Below are 27,093 nucleotides of genomic sequence, written 5' to 3'. Positions count from 1 at the left end.
ACTTCTCAGCAGTTCATGTACCTCTCTCAATAGAGATTTTCAACTGAACTTTTCCCTTTTTTTCTGTTCTTCAGTCTTAAGTTGGCAGCATGAGGCATCGAACAGTGGGGATGTATGTAGAGATTGGTTGTTTTGTGTCCTGTTTGTGTGGCTGGATTTTGATTTGTTCCACTCTGGCCACTGAGTTTTGGATTGTGTCAGGAAGCAACACCGCCGTTCTTGAATCCGGTGAATACTATTCAAACATCTGGAAGGACTGTGTCACAGACAATACAGGAGTATCTGATTGTAAATACTACCCCTCTATGATGGACCTGTCTGGTAAGGAGAAAATATGTTGACATAGAGACATTGTGTCATAGTTTTGGGCATTTAGAGGTGACCCAGTGATTTATTTTTGTATGTACAGAACACATTTTTCTTTGAGACCACACAGCTAGGACATCCTAGGCTTTTCAAAGATACCAAATGTTAGGGAGTTCCCTTCTGGGGAAAAAAGAAGAAAAGGAATTAGCAGCTAAAAACAGCCTAATCTAGTTGGGTCAGCATTGGGAGACCCACATGGCCAGGCTGGGAGACCAGCTAAAACCAGCAAACCATCCTAACTTGTTTTTTTTTTTCAAGAGAGTTTAGCCATGAAAGATTGCTCTCTTTGGATTTTAAAAATGTCTTGCATCACAATTCGGCACATTTTATGGAAAGAAGGTCAGTGGGTGTGTATTTTTAAATTGTCATCAGTATCTGATTTCTTCTAAATTAACATCTCAAGAAATTAAACATTACAATGTATTACTTTTTATTATCAGGGACAGAAATTAAATGGGTGCCAGCTAAAAATTCAAAATTAAATCAAAAGTGAAAAGTTTTTTATTTGTAATATCTGATGTAGTTCTTAATATTCTATTCTAGGACTAGTTATACAGATTATGGAATAAAACATGAGCCGATGTGGATTTAATTTTATGGGTAAGAGGTAAAATATTCTCTAATGATCAAATTTGGGGAAATATGTATGTTAATTTATGTAGATAGAGGATTGGAAATGAAAGGATGCATATGATATACATTTTTTTTTTTTATGTTTAGAAAAAGTTTTTACATTTTATGATGCAGCCTTACACTGAAAAAAAAATGATTCCTTGCTTCAGCAAATATTGCTCATTAAAATAAACAGATTTTTTGTGAAAACATAATGTTGTCAACTTTCATTAATTAAATACTACATTTATGACACAAGATATTGAGATTATGCTGTCCTCATAATAATAAAGAAACATTAATATTTATTTTGAGTGAAGCGACAGTAATCTGAAATTTAGTAAACCCAGCCTAATTTTTTAAGAGTCCATGGGAAACCACGTGATGTAGAATGTCATTGATTTTCAAGCAAGCATATTTGGGGCTGGCTGCCATTTTGGATGAGGAGAGCATGTGGTGGACAACATGAAGTTTTTGCCAAAAAGTTCAAAGGTAAAGTACTTTTTTTTTTTTTTTTTTTGCTATCAATTTTCTGTGTATTCAAGTTTCTGTTCGCTTAAAGAAGTTGCATTAACTTACGTTTAGTTTGCAAATCTACAGTATATTAAACGTTTGTCTGCATAAGGCTAATAAGATGGGTACATCTTCACAGTCGAACAAACTTAAAGGAGCCCGCGCATTTTTTCACCAGGCAGATACTTCTCATCTTCAACTGCTGCTTAGGGCCTTCACTCACACAGCAGCTGCAACAACTCTCTCGCATTGCAGAAACTCAGCAAACAACAGGTAATTCCAGCACGTTAATCACTTTTCTACACCAATTTAATGTAATGTTTAATGCAAACTTCAAAGTGTACATCTTGAAACCAGCTAACATTTTCTGAGTGTTGATTTATATTTTGCTTCATCAATTGCATCTACAGTTTTAATGCTAAATGTTATTTTTTGTCTGAGCATTCAGGTAATGCTTTTAAACCTTGTGCGTCAATAATAAAAAAAAGTTACTCAGAGGTCTTTAGAGGACAAAAATGTCCGCGTCAAAAAACTGCCATATTAATATTATATATTAATATTATTTTCCACTTTCAGTGGGTTAATTTTTTTAACCAACATAAGTCCTGATCATAACTACCAAATATTAATTCATTTTCTTGATTTTAACCCTTTACATGCCAGTTTGTTTACATAATGCCACTGTTGTTTTTCACACACACACATTTCTCAATACACACATACAAAATACACTATGACATCCGTACCAACACGCTCAAACAATTTTAGCTGCATCATTTATTTAATTGGCCTGCAGTGCTCTATAATACAGCAAACAGAAAATAAGAAAAAAGCATGTATTTGCTCCATATATTAAACATGAGAAACATGGCGCCATCTGGTGGAAAATATGTTTTAAATTTTGAAGTCAGGGCTCCGGAATGAAAGCATAATATCATAGAATTCATGATTTTATGCTTTAATGGCACTGGGATCAAATATTGCAGTTTTAATGGGTTTCAATGGGGACATTTTTGTCCTGAAGTTCCTGAGTGTAACTATTTTGTGTACACAGTGTATTATAGATGCATTTTTGGAACTGAGGTTGAAATATCAAAATTCCCCAAAAAATACACACCTTTGGCTAAATTTATGCCATTGGCATTAACACAGCCAAAATGATCGAAAAAGACAAAAATGTCCCGAAGGACACGCAAGGGTTAATTGCGCCTCAGTTAGTGTTTGAGACGACATGAATAAATGCAAACACCAATATCATGTGAAGCATTAATTTCGGTCTGTAATGAGTTTGTTGTGGTTGCTGCTTGCCTTAAACAACACTGATGTTGTCAGTGACAATAATTAATATTCTGCATGTGGTGCTTACATCATACTTTTCTCATGGGAAAATACTATGCTTTCTCATTGTCGGACAGTGGCAAAGTCCCGTGAATTTTTCACCGGAGGGACAGTTAATCTTCAACTGCTGCTCAGATGTCACTCACGCAGCAGAAACTCAGCAGGCAACAGGTGACTCCTAGTCAAGGTTTTCAAGGTAAAAATAAAAAAGGTAGGAAACACTTGGATAACATTGTACATATTTATATAGCACCATTTTAACATACCAGCTGACATTTATATAAATGTATGCCTTTGGTAAAGTGGTGAATAGCTGTTTGTTTGAAATTAAAATTATCTTGTCATTTACTCATGCCATCCCAGATTTCTTTCTCCTGCAGAAATCCACACAAGGGAAGATTTTTAGAAGAATATCTCGGCTCTGTTGGTCCATACAATGCTAGTGAATGGTGACCAGAAATTTGAAGCTCCAAAAAGCACTTAAAGGGCAACATAAAAGTAATCCATATGACTCCAGTGGTTAAATCAAAGTCTTTTTAGCAAGTCAATCCACTGTTGGCCATCTTTGGAACGCTCTCGGGAGACTATTTCCAGTCATGACAGTTCAGCTCCTATCTGCTTGAATGGGGAAAGACCGAAATCTCCAAAACGGTTTGTCAAGACGACAATCAAAGAACATATTTCAAATCAACAGTAAAGTCTGACAACAAATCCTAAACTGTGCTTCTTTACCTTAGATTATGCTAAAAAACAAAATTTTCCTGGATTATATAGCTAATGCACATGCACGTTCGAGTTAAATAAAAGGTGATTGGCTCTTTTACCTGTAAGGCGGGACTTCCTTTAAACATTCGTTGACCGTTGGGCATTCCAGTTTCTCCCATTCATTTTAATAGAAGTGGTCCGTCTTTGCTAAATAGTCTCTGGTTAAATCCATGTCTTCAGAATTGAGATGATAGGTTACTTTTATACTGCCTTTATGTGCTTTTTGCAGCTTTAGTTATGGCCACCGTTCACTTGTATTGTATGGACCTGCAGAGCTGAAATAATCTTCTAAAATCTTCATTTGTGTTCTGCTGAAGAAAGTCTGGGATGGCATGAGGGTGAATAAATAATTAGAGAATTTAAATTTTTGTGTGAACTATCTCTTTAAGCATAACTTTTTTGTACTCTGTAATTATTGACATTAAAGATATTCAATTATGCAAATAAATACAATGGAAATTGTTAATATACATTAACAAAGATTATTTCTATGCATTTAGGAAGACCAGCTTGACAAAGCATAGATGGGAGCAGATGCCATCGTAGCTGTGGAGCAGGAAGAGCTAAATTTGCCTTTCAACACACTGGATGTATTAATTGTCCTCGAAAATGAGTTGGGGATCTGTCAAAACGTGGGTCAGTGTACTAACTTTTTTGGTTACTTTATGCTCTTCACATTGGCTACCCAAAGAAGCTGACGCCATTTTTTTTTTTTTTATACAGTAAGTATTGTTGAATCTTGATCATGGCAAGGCCAGGTCAAATTTAAGATATTTTGAATGAATAGTTTCTTTTATAAATACAAACTGTTACAGTATAAGTTCAGACAGTTGTCCCATACCTGTGTATAAGTCTGCAGTCTGTTAAAATGCTTTTTAAATTATTTTGATTTTGATTTACTGAAATTCTTCAAATCATTGCAAATCCCACTTATTTTTATGTTTTATGTTTATTGTCATGATTTTGTTACTATTTTTGTATTTGAGAACATATTCTGATTCTGGGATAGCAGGAATATCTAAGTGTGATTGTAAATTTGTAATGAAAAGGCAGGTTTTACAATGTTATTCAGCTGGTCTGTGTCGATGTTGAAGGTTGACAATAGAAACCTTTGATATTCATCAGTTGTCTGTTATTTCTTCAGGTCATTTTGCTTTAAAGTTAATTAAAAGTAAATGTACAGAACCTAGAATTTGAAGAGTGCTAATAGCACTTAAAATTGAGCCAAATGAGCTTAAAATGCATAGTTTTCAAAAGTTTAAAAAACCTGTATTAGCTGCCCTGGCACAGTATTTTAAGTAAAAATGTTTGCAGGGAAGCGCATTAATTTGGGCATAGCCAACTAAGGTTTTAAGGTAACGTTGCTTAAAATTTGTGGTGGAATTTGCTTAAAAAGTGGGTCGCAAAAATTATGCATTATATTTTTAAGCAAATTCAGCACATTATTTTTTTATAGTGTATGCTAAAATGCATTAAATTATTTTAATTTTTTTCACATCAGTCTATGCTCCATATCCGTGGTATTCGCATGCCTCTCCCCCGGACATACGGGTATAAAAGGAGCTGGTGTGCAACCACTCATTCAGGTTTTATGCTGAGGAGCCAAGACAAGGTCCGGCCATTTCAGCAGGTAGTTCAGCTTTGTGGCAGGAAGGACACAATGTCTCATTCCCTCTATCAGGGAACAGAGGTTACACAAGTAACCATGATGTTCCCTATCTGTCACTCACTCGACGTTGTGTCGATGTAGTGACACTAGGGGTCCCTATACAAAACGCCGCAACTGGCTGAACTGTGTTACGTGAACTGGCGGTGTGTGACGGGCAGACCACTGTGTGCCTCATAGCTAGCACACCAGGCCGACACATAACCTCCCCCAACATAGTTATGAGTGTCAAACAGCCCTTTGGGGACAAGTCGACTACCCAAAAGATAGAGACAGGCTAGCCCAGTTGTGGCCTCTTTTCTGCTTTTTTTCCCACTCCCTAAAAAAAAAAAAGGGGGGAATATCCTCCCAAGGGGAGGGCACCGCGGAGACCACACCTCGCCCAGAGAGAGGAGGATATTTAAGTGGAAATACGTCACATGGTCTTGCCGAGCTGTGTCAGGATTATGTCATGTGGGGAAGTCTCATGGTAGATCCTACTCAACAAGGGAGGAGTTACTACAAACATGAAGACTGTGGCAGAGGGGCCTCTGCCCAAGCAAGACGCAGTTTGCCAATAGGGAAATGAATTAGCGGAAGATATACATCGCATGGGGTTACCTTGCAGGGAACCACCACATGCGGAGCACCTACCCCAGAACAGGGCGTTTAGTTAGCACGTGTACTGGGCCAGAAACGAGTCTCTCCGAAAACTCGACTGCCACAGGGCTTGGAGGAAGTCAACTGGGGAACATAGTTTGTGAACACTACTGGGAATTAATGGCACATGTCTTCAGCTCAGAGGAGGTGAAAGGCGCTATGTGCAAGCGATACACCCGGCCGGCTATCCCGGGCTTATCCGCTTGTATTGCGTGCCACTACCAGGGACGAAACCAGTTCCACCCGGAGGTTGTAGAACCTTGCAAAGGTGTTGGGTGTTGCCCAGCCCGCTGCTCTGCAAATGTCTGTTAGAGAGGCACCCCTGGCCAGGGACCAGGAGGCCGCTACACCCCTGGTAGAATGGGCTCGTAGCCCTACCGGGGGCAGCACGTCCTGGGCGAGATATACCATAGCTGTGGCATCAATGAGCCAGTGGGTGATCCTCTGCTTGGAGACAGCGCTTCCTTTCCGCTGTGCACCAAAGCAGACAAAAAGCTGCTCAGAGATCCTAAAGCTCTGCGTGCGATCCAAATAGATGTGTAAAGCGCGCACTGGACACAGCAACAACAGGGCTGGGTCTGCCTCCTTCTGAGGCAGTGTTTGCAGGTTCACCACCTGGTCCCTAAAAGGGGTTGTGGGAACCTTGGGCACATAGCCCAGTCAGGGTCTCGGGATCACGTGAGAGTAGCCCGGACCAAACTCCACACACATTTCGCTGACAGAGAATGCTTGCAGGTCTCCTGTCCTCTTGATGGAGGTGAGCACAGTCAGGAGGGCAGTCTTAAAGGAGAGTGCCTTAAGCTCAGCTGACTGCAAAGGCTCAAAGGGGGCTCTCTGTAGACCCTGAAGAACTACGGAGAGGTCCCATGAGGGAACGAGGCACGGTCTGGAGGGGTTCAACCTCCTGGTGCCTCTCAGGAACCTGATGATCAGGTCATGCTTCCCTAAGGACTTACTGTCCACTGTGTCGTGGTGTGCTGCTATAGCAGCAACGTTTACCTTCAAGGTGGAAGGGGACAGCCGCCCTTCCAACCTCTCCTGCTGGAAGGAAAGCACCGATCCGACTGCGCATCTCTGGGGGTCTTCCTGTCGGGAAGAACACCACTTAGCAAACAGATGCCACTTAAAGGCATACAGGCGCCTTGTAGAGGGGGCCCTAGCCTGAGTGATCGTGTCTACCACCACGGGTGGTAGACCGCTTAGGTCTTCCATGCCCCATCCAGGGGCCAGACATGGAGATTCCAGAGGTCTGGCCACGGGTGCCAGATGGTGCCCCGTCCCTGAGAAAGAAGGTTCTTCCTCAGGGGAATTCGCCGGGGGGGGGCTGTCATGAGGATCATGAGGTCTGAGAACCATGTCTAGGTGGGCCAGTAGGGTGCTACCAGGACGACCTGCTCCTTGTCCCCCCTGGCCTGTGCAAGTAGGCTCACTTGGGGAAACGCATATTTGCGCAGGCCAGGGGGCCAGCTGTGTGCCAGCGTGTCTATGCCGAGAGGTGCCTCGGTCAGGGCGTACCAGAGCAGGCAGTGGGAGGATTCTTGGGAGGTGAACAGGTCTACCTGTGCCTGCCCAAATCAGCTGGACCACCTGAGGGTGGAGTCTCCCCTGAGGGTAATCTGCCATGACAGCACGTCCACTGCAGTGTTGAGGTCGCCCGGGATGTGAGTGGCTCACAGCGACTTGAAGTGCTGCTGACTCCAGAGGAGGAGACGGCGGGCGAGTTGTAACATACTGCGAGAGCGCAGACCACGTTGGTGGTTGACATATGCTACAGTTGCCGTGTTGTCTGTCTGAACTAACACGTGCTTGCCCTGGATCAATGGCCGGAACCTCCACAGGGTGAGCAGAATTGACAGCAACTCAAGGCAGTTGATGTCCCAATGAAGCCGTGGGCCCGTCCATAAGCCAGCGGCTGCGTGCCCATTGCAAACAGCACCCCGGCCCGTTTTGGAGGCGTCTGTTGTGACCACAACGTGCCTGGAGACCTGCTCTAGGGGAATGCCTGCCCGTAGAAACGTGAGGTCGGTCCAAAGGCCGAAGAGGCGGTGACAGACTGGCATGATGACCACACGATGTGTCCCGCGGCGCCATGCCCGAGTCTGAAGCCAGTGCTGAAGCAGTCTCATATGCATCAACCCAAGTGGGGTGTGCTGAGGATGCCATATGCCCCAGGAGCCTCTGAAAGAGTTTCAGTGGAATCGCTGTTTTCTGTTTGAACGCCTTCAAACAGGCCAGCACCGACTGTGCGCGCTCGTTCATGAGGCGCGCCGTCAATGAGACTGAGTCCAAATCCAAACCGAGAAAAGAGATGCTCTGAACCGGGAGGAGCTTGCTCTTTTCCCAGTTGGCCCGTAGCCCTAATCGGCTGAGGTGCGAGAGCACCAAGTCCCTGAGTGCACACAACATGTCCCGAGAGAGAGCTAGGATTAGACAGTCATCGAGATAGTTCAGAATGCAAATGCCCACCTCCCTTAACTGGGTAAGAGCTGCCTCTGCTACCTTTGTGAAGATGCAAGGGGACAAGGACAGACCAAAAGGGAGGACCTTGTACTGATTCACTCGACCCTTGAATGCAAACCGGAGGAAGGGTCTGTGTTGAGGTAGAATCGAGACGTGAAAGTACGCATCCTTCAGGTCTACCGCCGTGAACCAATCTTGATGCCGGACACTCGCTAGAATGTGTTTTTGCGTCAGCATCTTGAACGGGAGTCTGTGTAAAGCCCGGTTCAGTACTCACAAGTCCAAGATTGGCCGCAACCCACCGATTTTTTTCAGTACGATGAAGTAGGGGCTGTAAAACCCCTTCCTCATCTCGGCCGGAGGGACAGGTTCTATCGCACCCTTCCATAGGAGGATCTCCGCGCGCAAGGTAGCAGTGTTTTCGTCCTGCACCAAGGTGAAGTGGATACCGCTGAACCTGGGCGGATGCCTGGCAAACTGAATCACGTAGCCGGGTCGGACGGTCCAGATCAGCCATCGCAATGGATTGGAAAGCACAAGCCATGCATCCAAGCCCCGTGCAAGGGGGACCAAAGGGACAACCTCATCGGACGTACCGGCATGTGGGGCCTCGCCGCAGGGTGGAGCTCGAGGTGCCACACCATGTCATGACCGTGCTGAGTCTAGGGACATCGAAGCACTTACCTGGCACCTTGTGACCATCCCCGGAACAGCCTGGGATGGGGGAGGAAGAGGCCTGTCCTCTCATCCTGTGGAGACTGTCACATCGGGGGCAGATCTGTGCCACATCTGGGTGCGCAGGGGCGGGGAGACCGCTGCTGGAGCGCCAATCCTGCAAGGGTAAAAAGGTGGACAGAGGTTGTGATGACGGCTGTGCACACTGGGTATGTGACCCAGGGAGGAGGAAACCACTCTTTTGATGAACTGTTGGGTACCGCAGCCACTTGGGCATGCCACGAAATCAAATGAAAATGCAACAAAAGAAAAATTCTCCACCCGGCCCTCCACCGGGGGATGGAGTTGTCTTCCTACCAGCTCCAAAGCAGTGGGTTTCATCAACCCTGGGTTGCCTGTCTCAGGGGTACTTTGAAGCTTTTCGTGGGTTCTTGGCGGCCGGCTGTGAGACGGGTGGCGTCTGCTTCCTGTGGTGGTCTCCACACCGGGGCCGGGCCGAAGGGGTGGGCTTCGGCGGAGCCGGTGCAGTCTCCGCAGGGGGACGCCCTTGGCGACGAGCAGGTGGGGTGCGTGATCTTGAGCCAAGCCGGGGCAGGATATGCCGGATAGCCTCCATCTGCTGCTTCACCATCGAGAACTGCTGGGCAAAGTCCTCGACGGTATCACCGAATAGGCCAGCCTGGGAGATGGGGGCAGCAAGGAACTGTGTCTTATCGGCCTCACCCATCTCGACCATGTTGAGCCAAAGGTGGTGCTCCTGGACCACTAATGTGGACATCACCCACCCGAGAGGCCGCGCCGTGACCTTCGTCACCCGGAGAGCGAGGTCGGTCGCCGAGCACAGCTCCTGCATCAGATCTCGAGCGGAAATACCCTCGTGCAGTTCTTTTAGTGCCTTGGCTTGGTGAACCTGCAGGAGGCCGTCAGGGATGATGTGAACCTACAGAGCTTGGATGGGAGCTTTGGGTGTCCGCGCCAGGTGGTGGCGCTCTGTGGGCATAGGTGCATCACAAGCGCCTTATCCACCGAGGGAATCGCCGTATAGCCCATGGCCGCCCCGTCATGTAGTGAGGGCAGGGTAACTAAGAAATCATGACCGGGCAGTAAAAGGTGCCTCCCATGATTTTGTCAGCTCCTCATGCACTTCTGGGAAGAAAGGCACTGGAGAGGGGCGTGGCTGCTTTGAGTGGCGCCGCGAGCCCAGGAACCAATCATCAAGCCGCGAGGGTTCGGGGGGAGCGGAGTGTTCCGTCATTTCCGCATCAGCCTGTGACTGGGCAATCATCCCTGAAGGGGGGGAGCCCAGCTGAGGCTTCTGCGTCCGACTGGACAAGCCCGCTCTCCAATGCTGCGCTTGAGAGCTCATCAGCTTTGCGGGCTCCGAACAAGAGGTCGAACTCGCCGTGAGACGAGCCGGCGGACTTATCCAGAAGCCTGATCAGGGCAGACGAGTGTGCTGGGGAATGGGAGGTCCACGGGGGGTTACCCGGCGGAGGCAGGACCCCGGGATTTGGGTCCCCAAATCGCCCCCAGTGCTAGTCGCGCTGGCCTCATACCCGTAGGTAGAAGGACCGAGGCGGGGAGCTGCTGGGGTTTTCTTACGAAAGCAAGCCGCAACCGCAATGTTGCCATGGTCATGTTCTCACAGTGAGTACATGAACCATCCACAAATGCTGTCTCCGTGTGGGTCACGCCCAGACACGAAAGACAGCGATTGTGACTGTCTGAAGTTGAGAGGTAACGACCACAACCAGGAATAACACACAAATGGAAAGGCATCTTTAAAAAGATGCATCTTTAAAAAGACGTTCCGTGTGTGCTGCTCTTTTAGAGAAATATACTCTTTTAGGAAAATATACTCTCTTTTTCTGCCGAAGCGCCCAGGGGCATTCTCTGCAGTGCACCAGTGCAGAGGAGGGAGAAGCCACTGAAATGCGCCGTCAGATCCAGCAGAGGTGAATGAACAGTCAGCTCAGTAAACATCGACCGTTCGGCTCCGAAGAGAAAATCTGAATGAGTGGTTGCACGCCAGCTCCTTTTCTACCCGTATGTCCGGGGGAGTGGCATGCAAATACCACTCGCCAATTTTCATTGGCCTTTTATCAAAGACCAGAGGTGTCTCGGGCTCCCAAGAGTGACCCCTAGTGTCACTACATCGACACAACGTCGAATGAGTGACAGATAGGGAACTCAGTACTTAGTTGAAGCACCTTTGGCAGCAATTACAGCCTCAATTCTTTTTGGGTATGATGCGACAAGCTTTGCACATCTGGATTTGAGGATTTTCTGCCATTCTTCTCTGCAGATTCCCTCAAGCTCTGTCAGGTTGGATGGGGACCGTCAGTGGACAGCCATTTTCAGGTCTTTCCAGAGATGTTCGATTGGGTTCAAGTCTGGGCTCTGGCTGGGCCACTCAAGGACATTCACAGAGTTGTCCCTAAGCCACCCTTGCGTTGTTTTGGCTGTGTGCTTAGGTTCATTGTCCTGTTGGAAGGTGAACCTTCGGCCCAGTCTGAGGTCTGGACCAGGTTTTCATAAAGGATATCTCTGTATTTTTCTCTGTTCAGCTTTCCTTCAACCCTGACCAGTCAACCAGTCCCCCAGTCCCTACCATTGAAAAACACCCCCACAGCATGAAGCTACCACCACCATGCTTCACTGTTGGGATGGTATTGCGCAGGTGATGACCGGTGCCTGGTTTCCTCCAGACATGACGCTTGGAATTGAGGCCAAACAGTTCAATCTTAGTTTCATCAAACCAGAGAATCTTTTGTCTCACAGTCTGAGAGTCCTTTAGGTGCCAGGGTTTTTCCTGCAGAGAGAATTATGAGGCGGCCACCTCCAAATGTCCACGAAACTCAGGCAGGCAGCAGAAAGACCCCAAGTGGTGCTCAAGCACCCGCCCTCTTTCACTAGATAAGTGCCCTTTTTGCAAGTCATTTCTTATTTATTTAAATTTGGCCCTTGGCATCAATTTTCAATTAAACGTGTGCCGACAATCAGGCGTTGGCTCAAAATAGCGTCGTGCAGGGTCGGAAATGCCCCCAAAATTCAATATTTGAATTGCTCCTGTTTGAGTTGTTTTTTTTATATTGATACCATAACAGTCAATCCTCTGTGGTCACCGGAGGTGCCAGTGTGATCACCTGACTTTTTCCCTGATAACAGCAGAAAGAAATACTCCATAATTTTTGGTCATACAGATAAGAGTAAGACATAAGAGTAAGACATCATTCTAAACATATAAAGGGTTTACTTTTATTTGTGTACACTCACAATAACAGCAAAACATTGTGGTTTTGTAAAATAAAGAAATCATACACAATGCGCTTTCTGCCGTCTCGGTCTCTGTGAACTTCTGTCTGGAGCGCGTCACGAAAATGAACCGAAACTCAGCGTATACTTGCCTCGCAGACATGAGAAATATGTCTATAGAAAGCTTGAATTGTCTACTTTTAAATGAAACAAATGTTCTATGATTGTGTAATCCGCATGAAACCAATGAGAGGTACAGTCTTTCCCGTTTGAGCTCATTATCATTTTTGGAAGAAGTCACACTGTGAATTTACCTCAGAAGAAGAGCATGATCCGATACGGCATTTCTAATTCAAAAAGTGTCTCACAAAAGATAATTTTGTGAGCGAAAACTCAGCTGGAGTCTACAGAATCTATTATGTGTTTCATGGCCTTATTTCAGTGGCTTACAAATTACTGACCACGCATAATCTTGATTTTCTCAAAAATGCAAACGTGTACATCTCGCTCGCATATTATTGTTGCACAGTTTGTGCTGAATAGTGTAATCAGACTTTAGTCATTATGATAGAAGTATAAGCACAAATAGTTCCAAACAAAGAAGAACAGTGGTGTTTCGTTCCTGAATGATTCAGTGTTTTTGAATGAATCGAGTGTGTCAATCCTCCAATGACCCATTCATAAAGACTGTCACTTGCTTCATTCATGAATGAATCACCCGGTTTGAACGAATCGGTTTAATGAATGATTCAATAACCTACGTGGTTTTAATTGATATTTATAGTATAATTTAATCAGTGATCACATTAAAGTTACTGATAGCAGAGACAGTATATGTAGAAATAGTGAATGCATAGATCAGTTGAATAGTGAATAAAGATCATTGTCTCTTTATGAATTGGTGAATATTCAGGTATTCAGGTGAATATTGTTTCTTTTGCATTCAAATATGTTCAATTTCTTAAAAAGTTTCCCTGAATTAATGTTACATCCCATTAGTGTAATGCTTTCATCTTTGCAGGTATGGCTTGTACAAGCGAGTTTGCGTCCAAGTGGCAAACATAAAAGTAAGGGCTTATAACTCTACAAAAAGCAAGGTAGGATCAGTTGCATGGTATTATTTGACAGAATACCTTTCCAAATTTGAAGAAAACAGATTTTGTTCATGTTTGGAGGCTCTTATGTTACAACACTGCTGAGAAAGTGATGCAGTTTATTAATTTTGTTAATTATTCATGCTTGACATGATGACTACAATCATGTCAACTGTATCTGGGCAAAATTTTGTATTGTTATCTCAAAGCAAGTTATGGCATTTGGAACCAAGGTAGCCTTTTTTATCAAAAGTCCAAAAAACTCTCCAAACAAGAGATCTGAGGGTTTTACTGAACCTAAGAACTACTTACATTTGTAAATGCCACAATAAACCAGAAACATAATTACATAGAATAAGTAACAAGTAATAAGATCCAGCACTGTTTCAGTTGTGCGCATGGTAAATCAAGACCTGTCAATCTAAGTGATCAGTCCAATCCCAGCTGTAAAGCAGTGGCTGATTGGTCTCTACACATTGTCCCTTCCCATCATACCCACCCACATACCTGAGATCAGAGATGATCTTATTATCGGTTTAAAAGGTTAATCAAGTTTGCTGTTTGTTAATTATAAATTAACACATTAGCTGTTATGTTGTATTTAATTAATTTAATGTTGAACAGGTTAGCTTTTTTAATTAAATATGCTATAGGTTGATAACTGTCATTTTCTTCAATCATCTAATTATTAGAACACCTAAAATATGTTGCTTGTAAGTGTTTGCTTCAGCCAGTGGAAGGCATGGTACAAGTACATGATCAGGATGGTAGCACCTCTGCCTCATTTTGAGCCAGGAAAAACCCTGGGTGCCATAAAGCCCAGATCGGTGGAGTGTTGCAGTGATGGTTGTCCATCTGCAAGCTTCTCCCATCTCCACACATGATCTCTGCAGTTCAATCAGAGTGACCATCGGGTTCTTGGTCACCTCTCTAACCGAGGCCCTTCTCCCCCCATTGCTCAGTTTGGCCGGGCGGCCAGCTATAGCAAAAGTCCTGGTTGTTCCAAACTTCTTCCATTTAAGAACTATGGAGGCCACTGTGCTCTTGGGATCCTTCAATGCAGCTGACATTTTTTGTAGCCTTCCCCAGATCTGTGCCTCGACACAATCCTGTCTCTGAGCTCTGCAGGCAGTTCCTTTGACCTTATGGCTTGGTTTTTGCTCTGATATGCATTTACAGCTGTGAGACCTTATATAGACAGGTGCATGCCTTTCCAAATCATGTCCAATCAATTGAATTTGCCACAGGTGGACTCCAATCAAAGCGTAGAAACATTTCATAGATGATCCAGAGAAATGGGATGCACCTGAGCTAAATTTCAAGTGTCATAGCAAAGGGAATGAATACTTATGTCAATGTGATATTTCAGTTTTTATTTTAAATAAATTTGCAAATTTATCAAAAGTCTGGTTTTTGCTTTGTCATTATGGGGTATGGTGTGTAGATTTCTGTGAATTTTTTATCAGCATTAGGCTGCAACAACAAAATGTGAAAAAAATTAAAGAGTCTGAATACTTTATGAATGCACTGTAAGTTGCCCCCGAAAACATGTTAAGATATAAATTATTGTATGAAGTTATAGATGTTGTTAATATTTGTCATATAAGTTCATATTCCTGTGCCAAAGTGCTTACAGATACTTTTTTGATTTAACACCTTACTTTAAATGTAAACACTGCTAATCCATATGTATATTAGTGTGCATGCACAAATACATGATATGAACATCTTTTATAAACATATTTCAGTAGAGCAGTATTGCAGAGTATGTGTTAAAGAAAACAGGTTGAAACCTACAACTTGAAAAACCATAATTATTAGCTGAAGGTCTTTTCTTGATTTTCCAAACAACTTGGTCCTAAAGTCCTTTACTGTGGACATCAAATAAAATATGAATAAAATATTGAAAATAAAGTGCCATTTGTTTCTTATGCAACACTTTATTGATGTTGATGAAAAAAATGATAAAACATTTCTGCTGGGTCTCATGAGGATATCGCAAGATTATTAATAGCATTTTTCTCTTTCTTTCTGGTTCTTCTAGTCTTCCTCCATGTGAGCAGGGCTCTGGCTGTCATCGCTGTGATTTTTGGCTTCTGGGGGGCTGTGCTTTCCCTCATTGGGATGAAGTGTACCAAAATCGGAGGCTCTGAGCTTGCTAACGCCAGAGTGACATTCGCGGCAGCACTGACGTACATGGCATCTGGTAGAAACCTTTCTTCATAAGCATTTTCAAAGCATAAATTGAGTGATCAAAAAACTGATGTATTGTCTGTTTTGCAGGGTTCTGTGGTATTATAGTGTACTCCATATGGGGAGATAAAGTGCGCACAGACTTTTTGGATCCATATTATTTAGAATACAAGTATGTAACTATGATGTCTTTCATTATGGTCACACATATCTAACTTACAGAGGATTAGTGATTGTCCTTTTTAAGTGTAATCTAATGTGTGATATGACCACTTTGAAATAAATGACTTCTGTTTCTCAGGTTTGAGCTCGGCGCAGCTCTGTTCATTGGTTGGGGAGGTTCATGTCTGGTTATAAGTGGGAGTGCAGTCATGTGCTATTTCTCTGGACGAGAGTCATTCCGCCAAAGGTGTGGCCTGTTTCACTGGATAGATTAAACAGAAACATGCGGTTCTTTTATATATATATATATATATATATATATATATATATATATATATATATATATATATATATATATATATATTTTGTTGTTGTTTATTTATTTATTTTTTTTTGTCTTTCCATCAGGCTCACTAAGAAACCCAGAAGACCACCAACCTACATGACAGCACGTACCAGACAGACATACATGCTGCCGGGCTCGTCCAGACCTACAACAGTCATCATGCCTCCTTTATATCAAACAAACAGAGAGAGTAGGGGAAGTAGATACAGTTATGGTTGGACAGGAATACAAGGAAGTCAATCTTCAAGAACTGTCAGACCCTCTCAGCCCCCCATTGACTCAGCTGTGTAACAAAGTTAAAAGAAACAAATAATTTTAAAAAACATGAATAAAAATGGGGGGAGACACAAATTAAAAAAGGCAATCAATTCAAAATGCAACATGCCTTTTCCTTGTACCTTACTACTAAGTGTACATGAATCTTATATCTACATCTTTTCTTATAAAGTCTTTTTCTTATAAAAACTAACACTGTCAGTATCAGACTTATCTAGACAAGGAATGAAAAGCTGTTTTTGTATGCTTGTATAGTTTATGTTTTTGATTTGCTGTTGTATTGACCTTGAAGTCATTGTGTGGCCATCTGAACCACTTTTTGTTATGGTGATTATTATTTACTTATTTAATTATTTTTGAACAGAATTTACACTCATATTTCTATAAAAATGCACAGTGATGGCTAAGACTTTATAAATATTACAGCTTCACTTTCTATTAAACCATGATTTTCTGTAAAGCTGCTTTAATGTGTGTTGTGAAAAGCGCTATACAAATAAAAATGACTTGACTTTATTATTTTGATTGTAATTTCAATTATCTTTAGTGGATAGTTAAAGTAAGCTGCAATTTTATTTTATTGCAGTTTTACATGTATTCAGTTTAGTTTCATGTCTCTTGTATCACTTTGTGGTTTCTCCTTACATAAAATAATTTTAACTAAAATTAAGATTTCCAGTTATGTCCATTTATTATGTATGAAATTGGTAAGTAGTTGTGTAATAGCAGGGATAATAATTAGCTGGTATAAAATAAACCCCTTTAGGGTGTTAAAAGGACAAAAAGGTTGCTTTTATTTATTTTTAAAAATGACACATTTACCCTTAAAACCTCTTAACCCATCAAACCCCCTGTCTGTATGTATGTATGTACACAAAAAAAAAAAAGGTTTTTCAATTTCATAACAACATTCCATCAAACCCCTCATCATACTGTATATACACGTATTTATTTTTTTAATTTATGCATTTCAATTTCATAACAAAATTCCATCAAATCCTTCGTCATATGTACACTCAAAAAAAAAAATTTAAATTTACACATTACAATTTTATAATGTAATTCCATCAAATTGAGTATTCTTTAATATATATTTTTAAACTAAATATTTAATCTTTTTTATTAATATATATTCTTTAATCTTTACACAATTCAATTTTATGGAATTTTGTTATGAAACTGAGTGGTGCAAATAAATAGAAATGATGTGATAGCTTCATTTGCACAAACAGAAACACATGTTTTTCTTTTCCATAAGGACGATTGAACCATTTGTTCTGAAAGCTACATTTAATTGGCATATAATATTTTAATAGCTAAAAAAAAAAAAAAAAAAGATGCATCAAAAGCTTTGAAGAGTTAAAAATTAAGCCACCAATGTCCAATAGATACCACTGGATGGCGCTACTCAACAAGAAACAGTCACTTATTTTGACACTGCCGTTCTTTCAATATGTAGCGTTTTTTTAAAGGTTTTCCTGACTGTTTAAACGCGAATTCGCTTTAAAAAAAAAAAAGTGGATGTTACAGTCTTCATATGTGTATCTGAGCAAAATTAGAAGTAGTTTTACTTGTATATTACTAGTCATAGATTGCAAAGATTCAAACGGGAAAGGAAAAACATTTACAAACACATCAATATGTTCTTATAGTTGTGAATGAAGGTTATAATTAAAGAAGTCCAAGACCTGTTGATGTTCTTAAATCAGCGCGCGCCCATCCCCCTCCTCGAGCCCCAGAGATGAGAAGAGGCTCGCGCCAGGAATGTGCCGTGACGTCACATCGGCCTGGATCTCACACTTTTTGGGGGGGAATTGTTTTGTTGCGCTTGCTGTCCTGTCCATTAAGAAAACACTACGATAAGTTTATAGTGTTGGTTCGATTAACATCGCAGAGGCTAAATCAAAATTTCGAAATGAGAGGTTTTGAAGCAGTTCTGCATGGATTTTTGCAAAACATTTGGCCGTGAGGTAAGAGCCATTGCATTTATCCTTAACGTTACTTAGCGGCCGATGAGCGAGTCACCGAAAGTTTTTTGGTTTGCTTCAAAAAATGGCTGTTAAGGAACTTCATAATACATTTATGGATCACGTAGTATTATAGGGTTGCAATGCAGGACTTTTCTTCTCTTTTAACGCTCATGTCCTAAACTTTGGATTGCTTGCGTCCCCCCTTTGTTCGTAAAAGGAGCTTGAGGTGTTTTGAAGGGGCAGTAATCTGAGAAACAGGCTGTTGAAATGCTCAAGAGAAAGAGACGTCCAGTGCAGCATGTGTAGCAGAAAATTGCTCTAATGTTTATTATGTGTTAATCTCAAGAAAACTCTCAAAAACTGTCCAGTTTACATTCCACCAATATATATGTGCAAATAATTTGTGTGTGTGTGTGTGTGTGTGTGTGTGTATGTGTGTGTGTGTGTGTGTGTCCAGGTATTCCCTACGTTGTGGGGACCAAATGTCCCCACAAGGATTGTAAAACCTGACATTTTTGACGTTGTTTGGACAATCAGCCGGTCCCCATGAGGAAAACAGCTTATAAATCATACTAAATGATGTTTTTTGAAAATGTAAAAATGCAGAAAGTTTTCTGTGAGGGTTAGGTTTAGGGGTAGGGTTAGGGTTAGGGGATAGAATATAAAGTTTGTACAGTATAAAAACCATTATGTTTATGGAGAGTAGGGTTGTTACTTTTGAAGTTTTAAAATAAGGGACACTTAAATGAGGGGGAGTTTTTGCAATAAATGCGTTAAGCGTTAATATGCGTTATTAATAACAATTGTATACCCTTTCTTATATGCTGAAATAAGAACTTTCCTGACCCCTGACTTATAAAAAGATTAATAAAAAAAATAAAATACATCTCTTATATGTTAAAAATATATTTATTTTTATCTTTTCGATTATTTGTCTCCTTTATCTTATTTATGTATACATTTTGGTTGGCTTATACGTTTTGTTTTGTTTTGTTTTGTTTTTCCTTCACCTGTACTTGTCTTTATGACTCAGTGATTGTATTCATACATTGTTTGATATTATTGAACATTTATATAGAAAAAAAAATCACAGTTTTAGCACCATTTGTGGACTTTTTGGACGGTCCTTTACCCACCATAGGCACATTTTCCAACTTATATCAATGTTAAATTGGCGATCTGGAACGATTTCACCATGACGCCATCTGACCAGCTTAAATACGGGACAAATCGCGTCCCGTACTGATTCGATACGGGACGCATAATTGTATCTTTAAATACGGGACGATCCCGTATTTTACGGGACGGGTGGCAATCCTAGGTTCCTCATAAAACATGAAAAACCAACGTGCGCGCGCGTGTGTGTGTGTGTGAACCATAGGATAAGAGATAAATTAACCATATTTTTAAAGCCATAAACATTAGTTGCAGTGTAACACTGCGAAAATGATGTGGTAGTGTCTGTTGTACTGTCTTTATTTTACGCTGATTTAAATACAATTTAAAGTGTTTTGCTGTAATTCGGGTAAAAAGTACTATAGAATAACAATTGAGAATAAGAAGAATTACAACAACAACAAAATAATAATAATCAAAAGTAAAATTCGGACGCATATTTGAGGAAAAGTGTGTCTCAATAAGAAAACAATTCTTTATTGTACTTGAAATAACCTTCATTTTCTTTTAATATAGCAGCCTTCATGTTCCCATCTTTTTAATAGGTTTCAAACGTAATTTTACAAACGATATTTGATACAAAATGCGGTTAATTCGTTTTAAAATGTAGCCTGTTAGTTTAGGAGAAACCAGTTCAATTATAACAAATGAAAAACATTTTTCTTTTTGTCGTATGTGTCAGAGTGTGTTTAATAGGTGTGTGGTTTGGTTCATAAAAAGAACTGTATAATTCACGTGCACTTTCCTGCTTTCTGTTGTCTTGCAGTGTGCTGTGTGAACTGGGACACGCGCTCTTGTTTCCATAGAAACGGACAGGACGCGCTGATACTGCTGTGCAGCGCGCCGCTCTGATCATTCAGCAAGACTTGACAAAAACCGCAAGATGGTAAGGAGACAGCAGACACCTCGAATCAGCAAAATAAGGTGGAATTTACCATATTTCGTCGATGAAATCAAGTTGTTGTCGGATATTACCTGTTTTCTGAATGATTATATTCATGTGGACATGTTGTTGATGTTAGCTAGTAACCTTTTAGCGGCAGCAGTGTAATCATTGGGAAAAAATTGGGGTGTTCTTGCGGATGTCACCGAAAAATTAAAATGTTGTCATCATTTACTTACCCTTATGTTGTTCCAAACTCGTATTACTTTCTGTCCTCTGTAAAACACAGAAGGAGATGTTTGGCAGAATGTTAGCCTCAGTCACCATTCACTTTCATTGCATCTTTTTTCCCATTTAATGAAAGTGAATGGTGACTGAGGTTGACAGTAATTGATTGTAGAATTATTATTTTTGGGTGAACTATCCCTTTAAATGACATGTCATTGGAATTTAGGTTTCCTTCTTTGTAGAATTCACCTAGCTCTTTGTTTCCTCTGCAGCCATTTTATGACAACGTTTACTACCCATACCCGTCAGATCCTCTGGGAACTCATTCCTCAGCAGGGATCCCGTCTCTCCTGAGCTCTCCGCAGAGTCAGCCCTCATCAGGCAGCCAGAACAGACCAGCAGCCACATCTGCAATGTCTGGACACCAAACCTCCTCTGGAGTTGCCACGTCCACCAGCATCCCCCCACCCTTCAAATTCCGAGCCCGCCGTGAAAGCGTTGACTGGCGTCGGATCAATGCCGTGGACGTGGACCGGGTGGCTTGCGAACTGGACTTCCACGCTTTACAGGAGCACATCACGGCGGTGACATTCTGCAACGTGGAGGGCGAACGCTGCCACCGCTGTCAGAGTCCCGTGGATCTGGCCCTGATTAAGCTCTTCCGGCTGGCCCAGCTCACAGTGGAATACCTGCTCCACTCCCAGGACTGCCTCAGCATGAGCCTGCAGGCTGCCGAGGAGAGGCTGCTGGCGGAGAGGCAGGAGAGGGAGCAGCTCTGCGTCCAGCTGCAGAAAAAAACCCAGGATGCCAAAGCCTTAAAGGAGGAACTGAAGCAAAGGAAGAAGATCATCACCTCTCAGCAAGCCATGTTTAGTGCGGGGATCAGTGCCAATTACCACAAGGTCTGTGCAGCCCATGCTGGAGTGTGAATGTGTGTATTAGCATTTTCATTGTTGCTGTCACCTCCCCCAAGGCAAAGCTCTGTTCCACCAGTCTCACAGTTCATTGATCCCAGTATATGGAAGGGAAATGGTGTTTGTCAACTTTTGTTGGTGTGAAGGACCAACAATAAGGCTGAATCACAATTCGCAAACAAGTATGCAAGAGAATTGGTGCATCCCAAATCATAGTACATTCATAATATGTCAGCAGTGCCTGGATTGCATACTATTTTTGGTGGATTTTTTGCATCTGTGCATGCATTTGAGCTAATGTTGCACATAAATCCTTGCGCTACACAAGAGAAATGCTTTGTGCCCACCCACTTTCCCCAGACATCTTGGTTCTGGAAGTAATTTTACAATTCATTCCTCCACAAGGATATCATAAAATCATTCATAAAAGTGTTCTAATCCATTAACCAAACCATCCAGCTCTGAGATGAATCACAACATTACAAACTTTGAAAATAAAACAAGTATTTGAAAATTGGACAAACAGACAAAGCTAAAAGACTGCGTATTTAAAGGAATAGTTCACCCAAAAATGAAAATTCTCTCATCATTTACTCACCCCCATGCCATCCCATATATGTACGACTTTCTTTCTTCTGCAGAACACAAATCAAGAAATTTTTTTAGAAAAATATCCCAGCTCTGTTGGTCCATCCATTGCAAGTGAATGGTGGCCATATGATAGGTGTGAATGAGAAACAGATCAATATTTACAGTTGTAGTCAGAAGTCTGTATACACTTAAGTTGAAGTCATTAAAACCAATTTTTAACCACTCCACAGATTTAATATTAGCAAACTATATTTTTGGCAAGTCGTTTAGGACATCTACTTTGTGCATGACACAAGTAATTTTTCTAACAATTGTTTACAGACAGATTGTTTCACTTTTAATTGACAATATCACAATTCCAGTGGGTCAGAAGTTTACATGCACTAAGTTCTGTCTCCTAGAGATAAACGTTGTTTGGTGCAAAAAGTGCAAATCTATCCCAGAACAACAGCAAAGGACCTTGTGAAGATGCTGGAGGAAACTGGTAGACAAGTGTCTATAATCACAGTAAAACGAGTCCTATATTGACATAACCTGAAAGGCTGCTCAGCAAGGAAGAAGCCACTGCTCCAAAACTGCCATAAAAAAGCCAGACTACAGTTTGCAAGTGCACATGGGGACAAATATCTTACTTTTTGGTCGTTTGAAAAATGTCATCTGGTCTAATGAAACAAAAATTGAACTGTTTGGCCATAATGACCATTGTTATGTTTGGAGGAAAAAAGGGTGAGGCTTGCAAGCCGAGGAACACCATCCCAACCGTGAAGCATGGGGGTGGCAGCATCATGTTGTGGGGGTGCTTTGCTGCAGGAGGAACTGGTGCACTTCACAAAATAGATGGCATCAGGTGGAAGGAAAATTATGTGGATATATTGAAGCAACATCTCAAGACATCAGCCAGAAGTTAAAGCTTGGTCGCAAATGGGTCTTCCAAATGGACAATGACCCCAAGCATACCTCCAAAGTTGTGGCAAAATGGCTTAAAGACAACAAAGTCAAGGTATTGGAGTGGCCATCACAAAGCCCTGACCTCAGTCCAATAGAAAATTTGTGGGCAGACCTGAAAAAGCGTATGCGAGTAAGGAGGCCTACAAACCTGACTCAGTTACACCAGTTCTGTCTGGAGGAATGGGCCAAAATTCCAGCAACTTATTATGAAAAGCATGTGGAAGTCTACCCAAAACATTTGACCCAAGTTAAACAATTTAAAGGCAATGCTACTAAATACTAACAAAGTGTATGTAAACTTCTGACCCACTGGGAATGTGATGAAAGAAATACAAGCTGAAATAAATCATTCTCTCTACTATTATTCTGACATTTCACATTCTTAAAATAAAGTAGTGGTCCTAACTGACCTAAGACAGGGAATGTTTTCTATGATTAAATGTCAGGAATTGTGAAAAACTGAGTTTAAATGTATTTTGGCTAAGGTGTATGTAAACTTCTGACTGTAAGTCCTTTTTTATGATAAATCTCTGTTTTCACTTCCATATTCTTCTTCTTTTGCTTTTTGGCAATTCACATTCTTAGTGCACATCGCCACCTACTGGTTTGGGCTGGTCAAAGGTGGAGATTTATAGTAAAAAAAGGACTTAAATATTGATCTGCTTCTCACCTACATCTATCATATCATTTCCGAAGACATGGATTTAACCACTGGAGTCGTATGGATGAATGGATGATTTTGGTTGAATGGATGAATTTTTAGGCTGCCTTTATATGGTTTTTTTGGACCTTCAGAGATCTGGCCACCTTTCACTTGCACTGAATGGACTAACAGAGCTGAGATATTTTTCTAAAAATCTTCATTTGTGCAGAAAAAAGAAAGTCATACACGTCTGGTATGGCATAAGGGTGAGTGAATGATGAGAAAATTTTCATTTTTGAGTGAACTATACCTTTAATGTCTTTCATGAGGACATAAACTTAAACCCCATGAAGCATTGTGAATGATGTAACTGAATTCTAAACAATGACAAAATATAAAACTATTGATTTAACCCTTCCTTGGTCTTGACCCATTTAGAACCTTTTTAAAAATGGGTTAAAATGACCTGCAAAATCAAGGAAGGAAGAAAATTGTGAATTATAAGTATAGAAACAAGTTTATTGCAAAATATTCTGATATACACAAATATATAAGTAGTTTGAGAGTGTAGAAAAACTGACTCGATTGTGTCATTCAAAGTGTGTCATGGGATGGGAGTGGGCAGTTGCTGTACGACTCATTTGGCATTGTTTGTTGGCCGCGATTCTCTGATTTGTGAATCCATTCTCTTCAGGATCTTGGGTTGTGTAGTCATTCACCAGAATTTACACTATTAAACGTGTTTTCTCGAGGCCAATAAATCGGCCTATATTCTGAATTTTTAATTATCGTATCATTCGATACATTTTCCTGTTTAGCCATTTTTTTTCTTTTTTCTTGAGGGCACCGAAAATCACCTACTTGCGTCTGAAGCGACTGAGACATGTAAAGGACCAGTCACGGTTCGTTCTCTTGTTACGTGCCATCGTGTTACTACAATAATAGACCGGTGTGCAACACAGTCTCATTTACACGGTCTGCATATCACGCGGTAGATGCGTTTGAGCTCATAATTTTTAAGTACTCACCTGTTTCATTCTCCCCCTCTCTCCTCAACAGTTCTCTGTATCTTTTAACTGTCTTTTATAATGATAAAAGGCAATATCAATAAAACTTCTATTATATACCATCTGCAAATATGCGCATATCTCATTTAAAGAGATGTAATTCACGAATCTCACGAAGATCCAGCGTTTTTTTCCCGTCGAGCGCTCGTCTAATATCTTCCTCTGAAGCGCGTATTCTATCAGCCAAAATCAAAACTTCAGGATCAGGATCAAAAGTTCCTTCCATTCACAAATCATGACGGTCTGACCTGTGACAATCCAAACAGGTGATCCAGGCCATTAAAACTGTCAGGAGATTGAGGCTCGCTCTGGATCTGCACAAGCGCTGCATCCAAAAACTGTAAAATGCAGCCTCCAGAGGCTGTATATTGAGGTAGGATGAAAATAAGGTGCTTTTTATTCTGTTCAGAGACCAGTTTCACATAAGAGTTCCATTCATTCAAAATCTGTTTGTTAAGCCATTAACTGATTAGGCAGCAAGGTAGCAAGTCAGCTGCCTACGTTTTCGGATACAGCCCAAAGTAAAAGCGCTTCACGTGTGCCAAAAGTAAATGTCTTATTCACTATGCACTGTATGTACAGTTGGTTTGATTTGGTATTTTTTGAGTAAATGCGATTGCTAATGTGGACATGCCATCCATGGTTGCTGGACTACAGTGTGTACTGTTATTTCCTTCTTTCTAATATATTAAAAATTTCTTCATGTGCAAATAAATTACTAAAATTTGATGACTAAACAGAAATCTGAAGAAACTCCTATCTACCATTTAAAATACAATATATTTTATTAGTTTTGTGTGAAATTGAGTAAATATAGTGCCAAATACATTTATTTTTTTTAGCAATTTTATGTTTGTTATTTACTGTATTAAATTGTGTGAAATATCGGCATTGTATCGGCCTATCGGCCACCCTGCTCTCTGGATATCGTTATCAGCCATTAAAAAACCCATATCGGTCGACCACTAGTGTTTTCAGAAGATGAAATAAAGCGTACTCACTCATACTTAAACACCACATAAAATGGCTTTATGAGTGCAGTTGTCTTTCCTGTGACATATTTCCTATTGAAACAGGAAGCTGGAGACAGATAAATTGAAGGGTCCATCCTTTTTATAAATTGCCAATTTAGTTTTGTCACAAACCATGATTTGCAACTTGCTGGACGGTTGCAGGGGTAGGGACATTCTCATTCAAGAGAAAGACTATAAATTTAAATTGGTTAAAAGTTAATTTTGTCAACTTTTAGGCATATACTAGGAAATAGATGCCTTCAATGTGAACAAACCAAATCCAATTTCGAAGTATGTACTTTCCCATTTCCAGCATAGTATGTGCATTTTGCACCCTGAAGAATAGGCGAATTAGTATGCAGTCCAAATTAAGTGGTGTCTAACACTTTTAAGTCCATAATCAGGTCTGCAGGATGGGCCAGGATTATCTAATCTCCAGACGCTTTGTTTTTTGGACTCGGCATTCATTATTTGGCAAATGGAGCAGATGGTGTCAGCTGGTGACAATGAGTTCTACTCCACTTATAAAAGAGCCTTTAGTGGAGGAAACAAATCTAAGCACCCATCCCCCACCCCCATCCCCCTGATCCTTTACTGCATTTACGTAGGAAAATTCTCTCTCTGGAGAATGTTTCAGTCTTTGTCCCACTGTAATGATGATAAAGCTGTATGATCAGCTGTTTTCAATCATGTTGGTGTTGCACTTGATTGTGGCCAGCTGTTGCCAGGGCAACACTTGGTGTTTAATGTGGTTGCTAGGAGAAGGACAGGCACCTAACAGCAGCATCTAAATGAAAGTGGTGTACATGGTTTACTATGTAATTCATGAGTGTGGAGTGTTGTAATGTGATAGAGAGCAGTAAAGCCATATGAAATACTGAAAGATTACCAAAATGTAAGAAACATCATATTACCAAAGCATCACATTTCACCCCAAAATCAAAAGAAAAATCAAGGCTATTTATTGGACCATTACAATTTTTTGTCCTGTGACATCATTCTCCCCTAAATTCTCATTACTGTAATGCAAAAAAAAAATAAAAATAATCCACTTTCATTACTGTAAATAGTGTTCGACCAATATGGGATTTTTAACAGCCAATGTTTATACTGATAAAGAAGGGTGGTCAATGGTGAAAATATATTTCAGTGTGATACAGTAAAGCAAATAAAATTAAGCAATTAACTTTTAGGATTGTTGCATTTAAATGAACACAATATTTATATAAATTTCACTATAAATATTTGAAAAACAGACAATGTGCACTATACATTGATAAGGCTGTTGGTAGAAATTGGA

The 27,093-nt window shown here is 41.1% G+C and overlaps 2 protein-coding genes across 3 annotated transcripts in view; both read left to right on the top strand.

Annotated features, from left to right (window-relative positions):
* Nucleotides 1-12: 12 nt before the first annotated feature.
* LOC127449198 (claudin-10-like) lies at nucleotides 13-16,861 on the top strand. The gene is made up of 5 exons (XM_051712459.1): nucleotides 13-321; nucleotides 15,428-15,589; nucleotides 15,667-15,748; nucleotides 15,878-15,985; nucleotides 16,147-16,861. Exons 1-5 carry the CDS (start codon nucleotides 90-92, stop codon nucleotides 16,373-16,375), a joined length of 813 nt encoding a protein of 270 aa, XP_051568419.1. The 5' UTR covers nucleotides 13-89; the 3' UTR covers nucleotides 16,376-16,861.
* Nucleotides 16,862-18,152: 1,291 nt separating this feature from the next.
* LOC127449384 (cilium assembly protein DZIP1-like) overlaps nucleotides 18,153-27,093 on the top strand; it is a 40,709-nt gene continuing 31,768 nt past the window's right edge. For both annotated transcript variants that reach the window (XM_051712751.1, XM_051712752.1), the window contains exons 1-3: nucleotides 18,153-18,330; nucleotides 20,273-20,392; nucleotides 20,890-21,519. In XM_051712751.1, the coding sequence (XP_051568711.1) occupies nucleotides 20,390-20,392; nucleotides 20,890-21,519 (633 nt within the window). In that variant the 5' untranslated portion in view covers nucleotides 18,153-18,330; nucleotides 20,273-20,389. The remainder of the gene's footprint in view (nucleotides 18,331-20,272; nucleotides 20,393-20,889; nucleotides 21,520-27,093) is intronic.

Source organism: Myxocyprinus asiaticus, chromosome 12 (genome assembly GCF_019703515.2).
Source record: "Myxocyprinus asiaticus isolate MX2 ecotype Aquarium Trade chromosome 12, UBuf_Myxa_2, whole genome shotgun sequence".
Lineage (NCBI taxonomy): Eukaryota > Metazoa > Chordata > Actinopteri > Cypriniformes > Catostomidae > Myxocyprinus > Myxocyprinus asiaticus.
The sequence above is the reverse complement of the archived record's forward strand: the minus strand, read 5'-3'. Positions and strand labels throughout refer to the sequence as shown.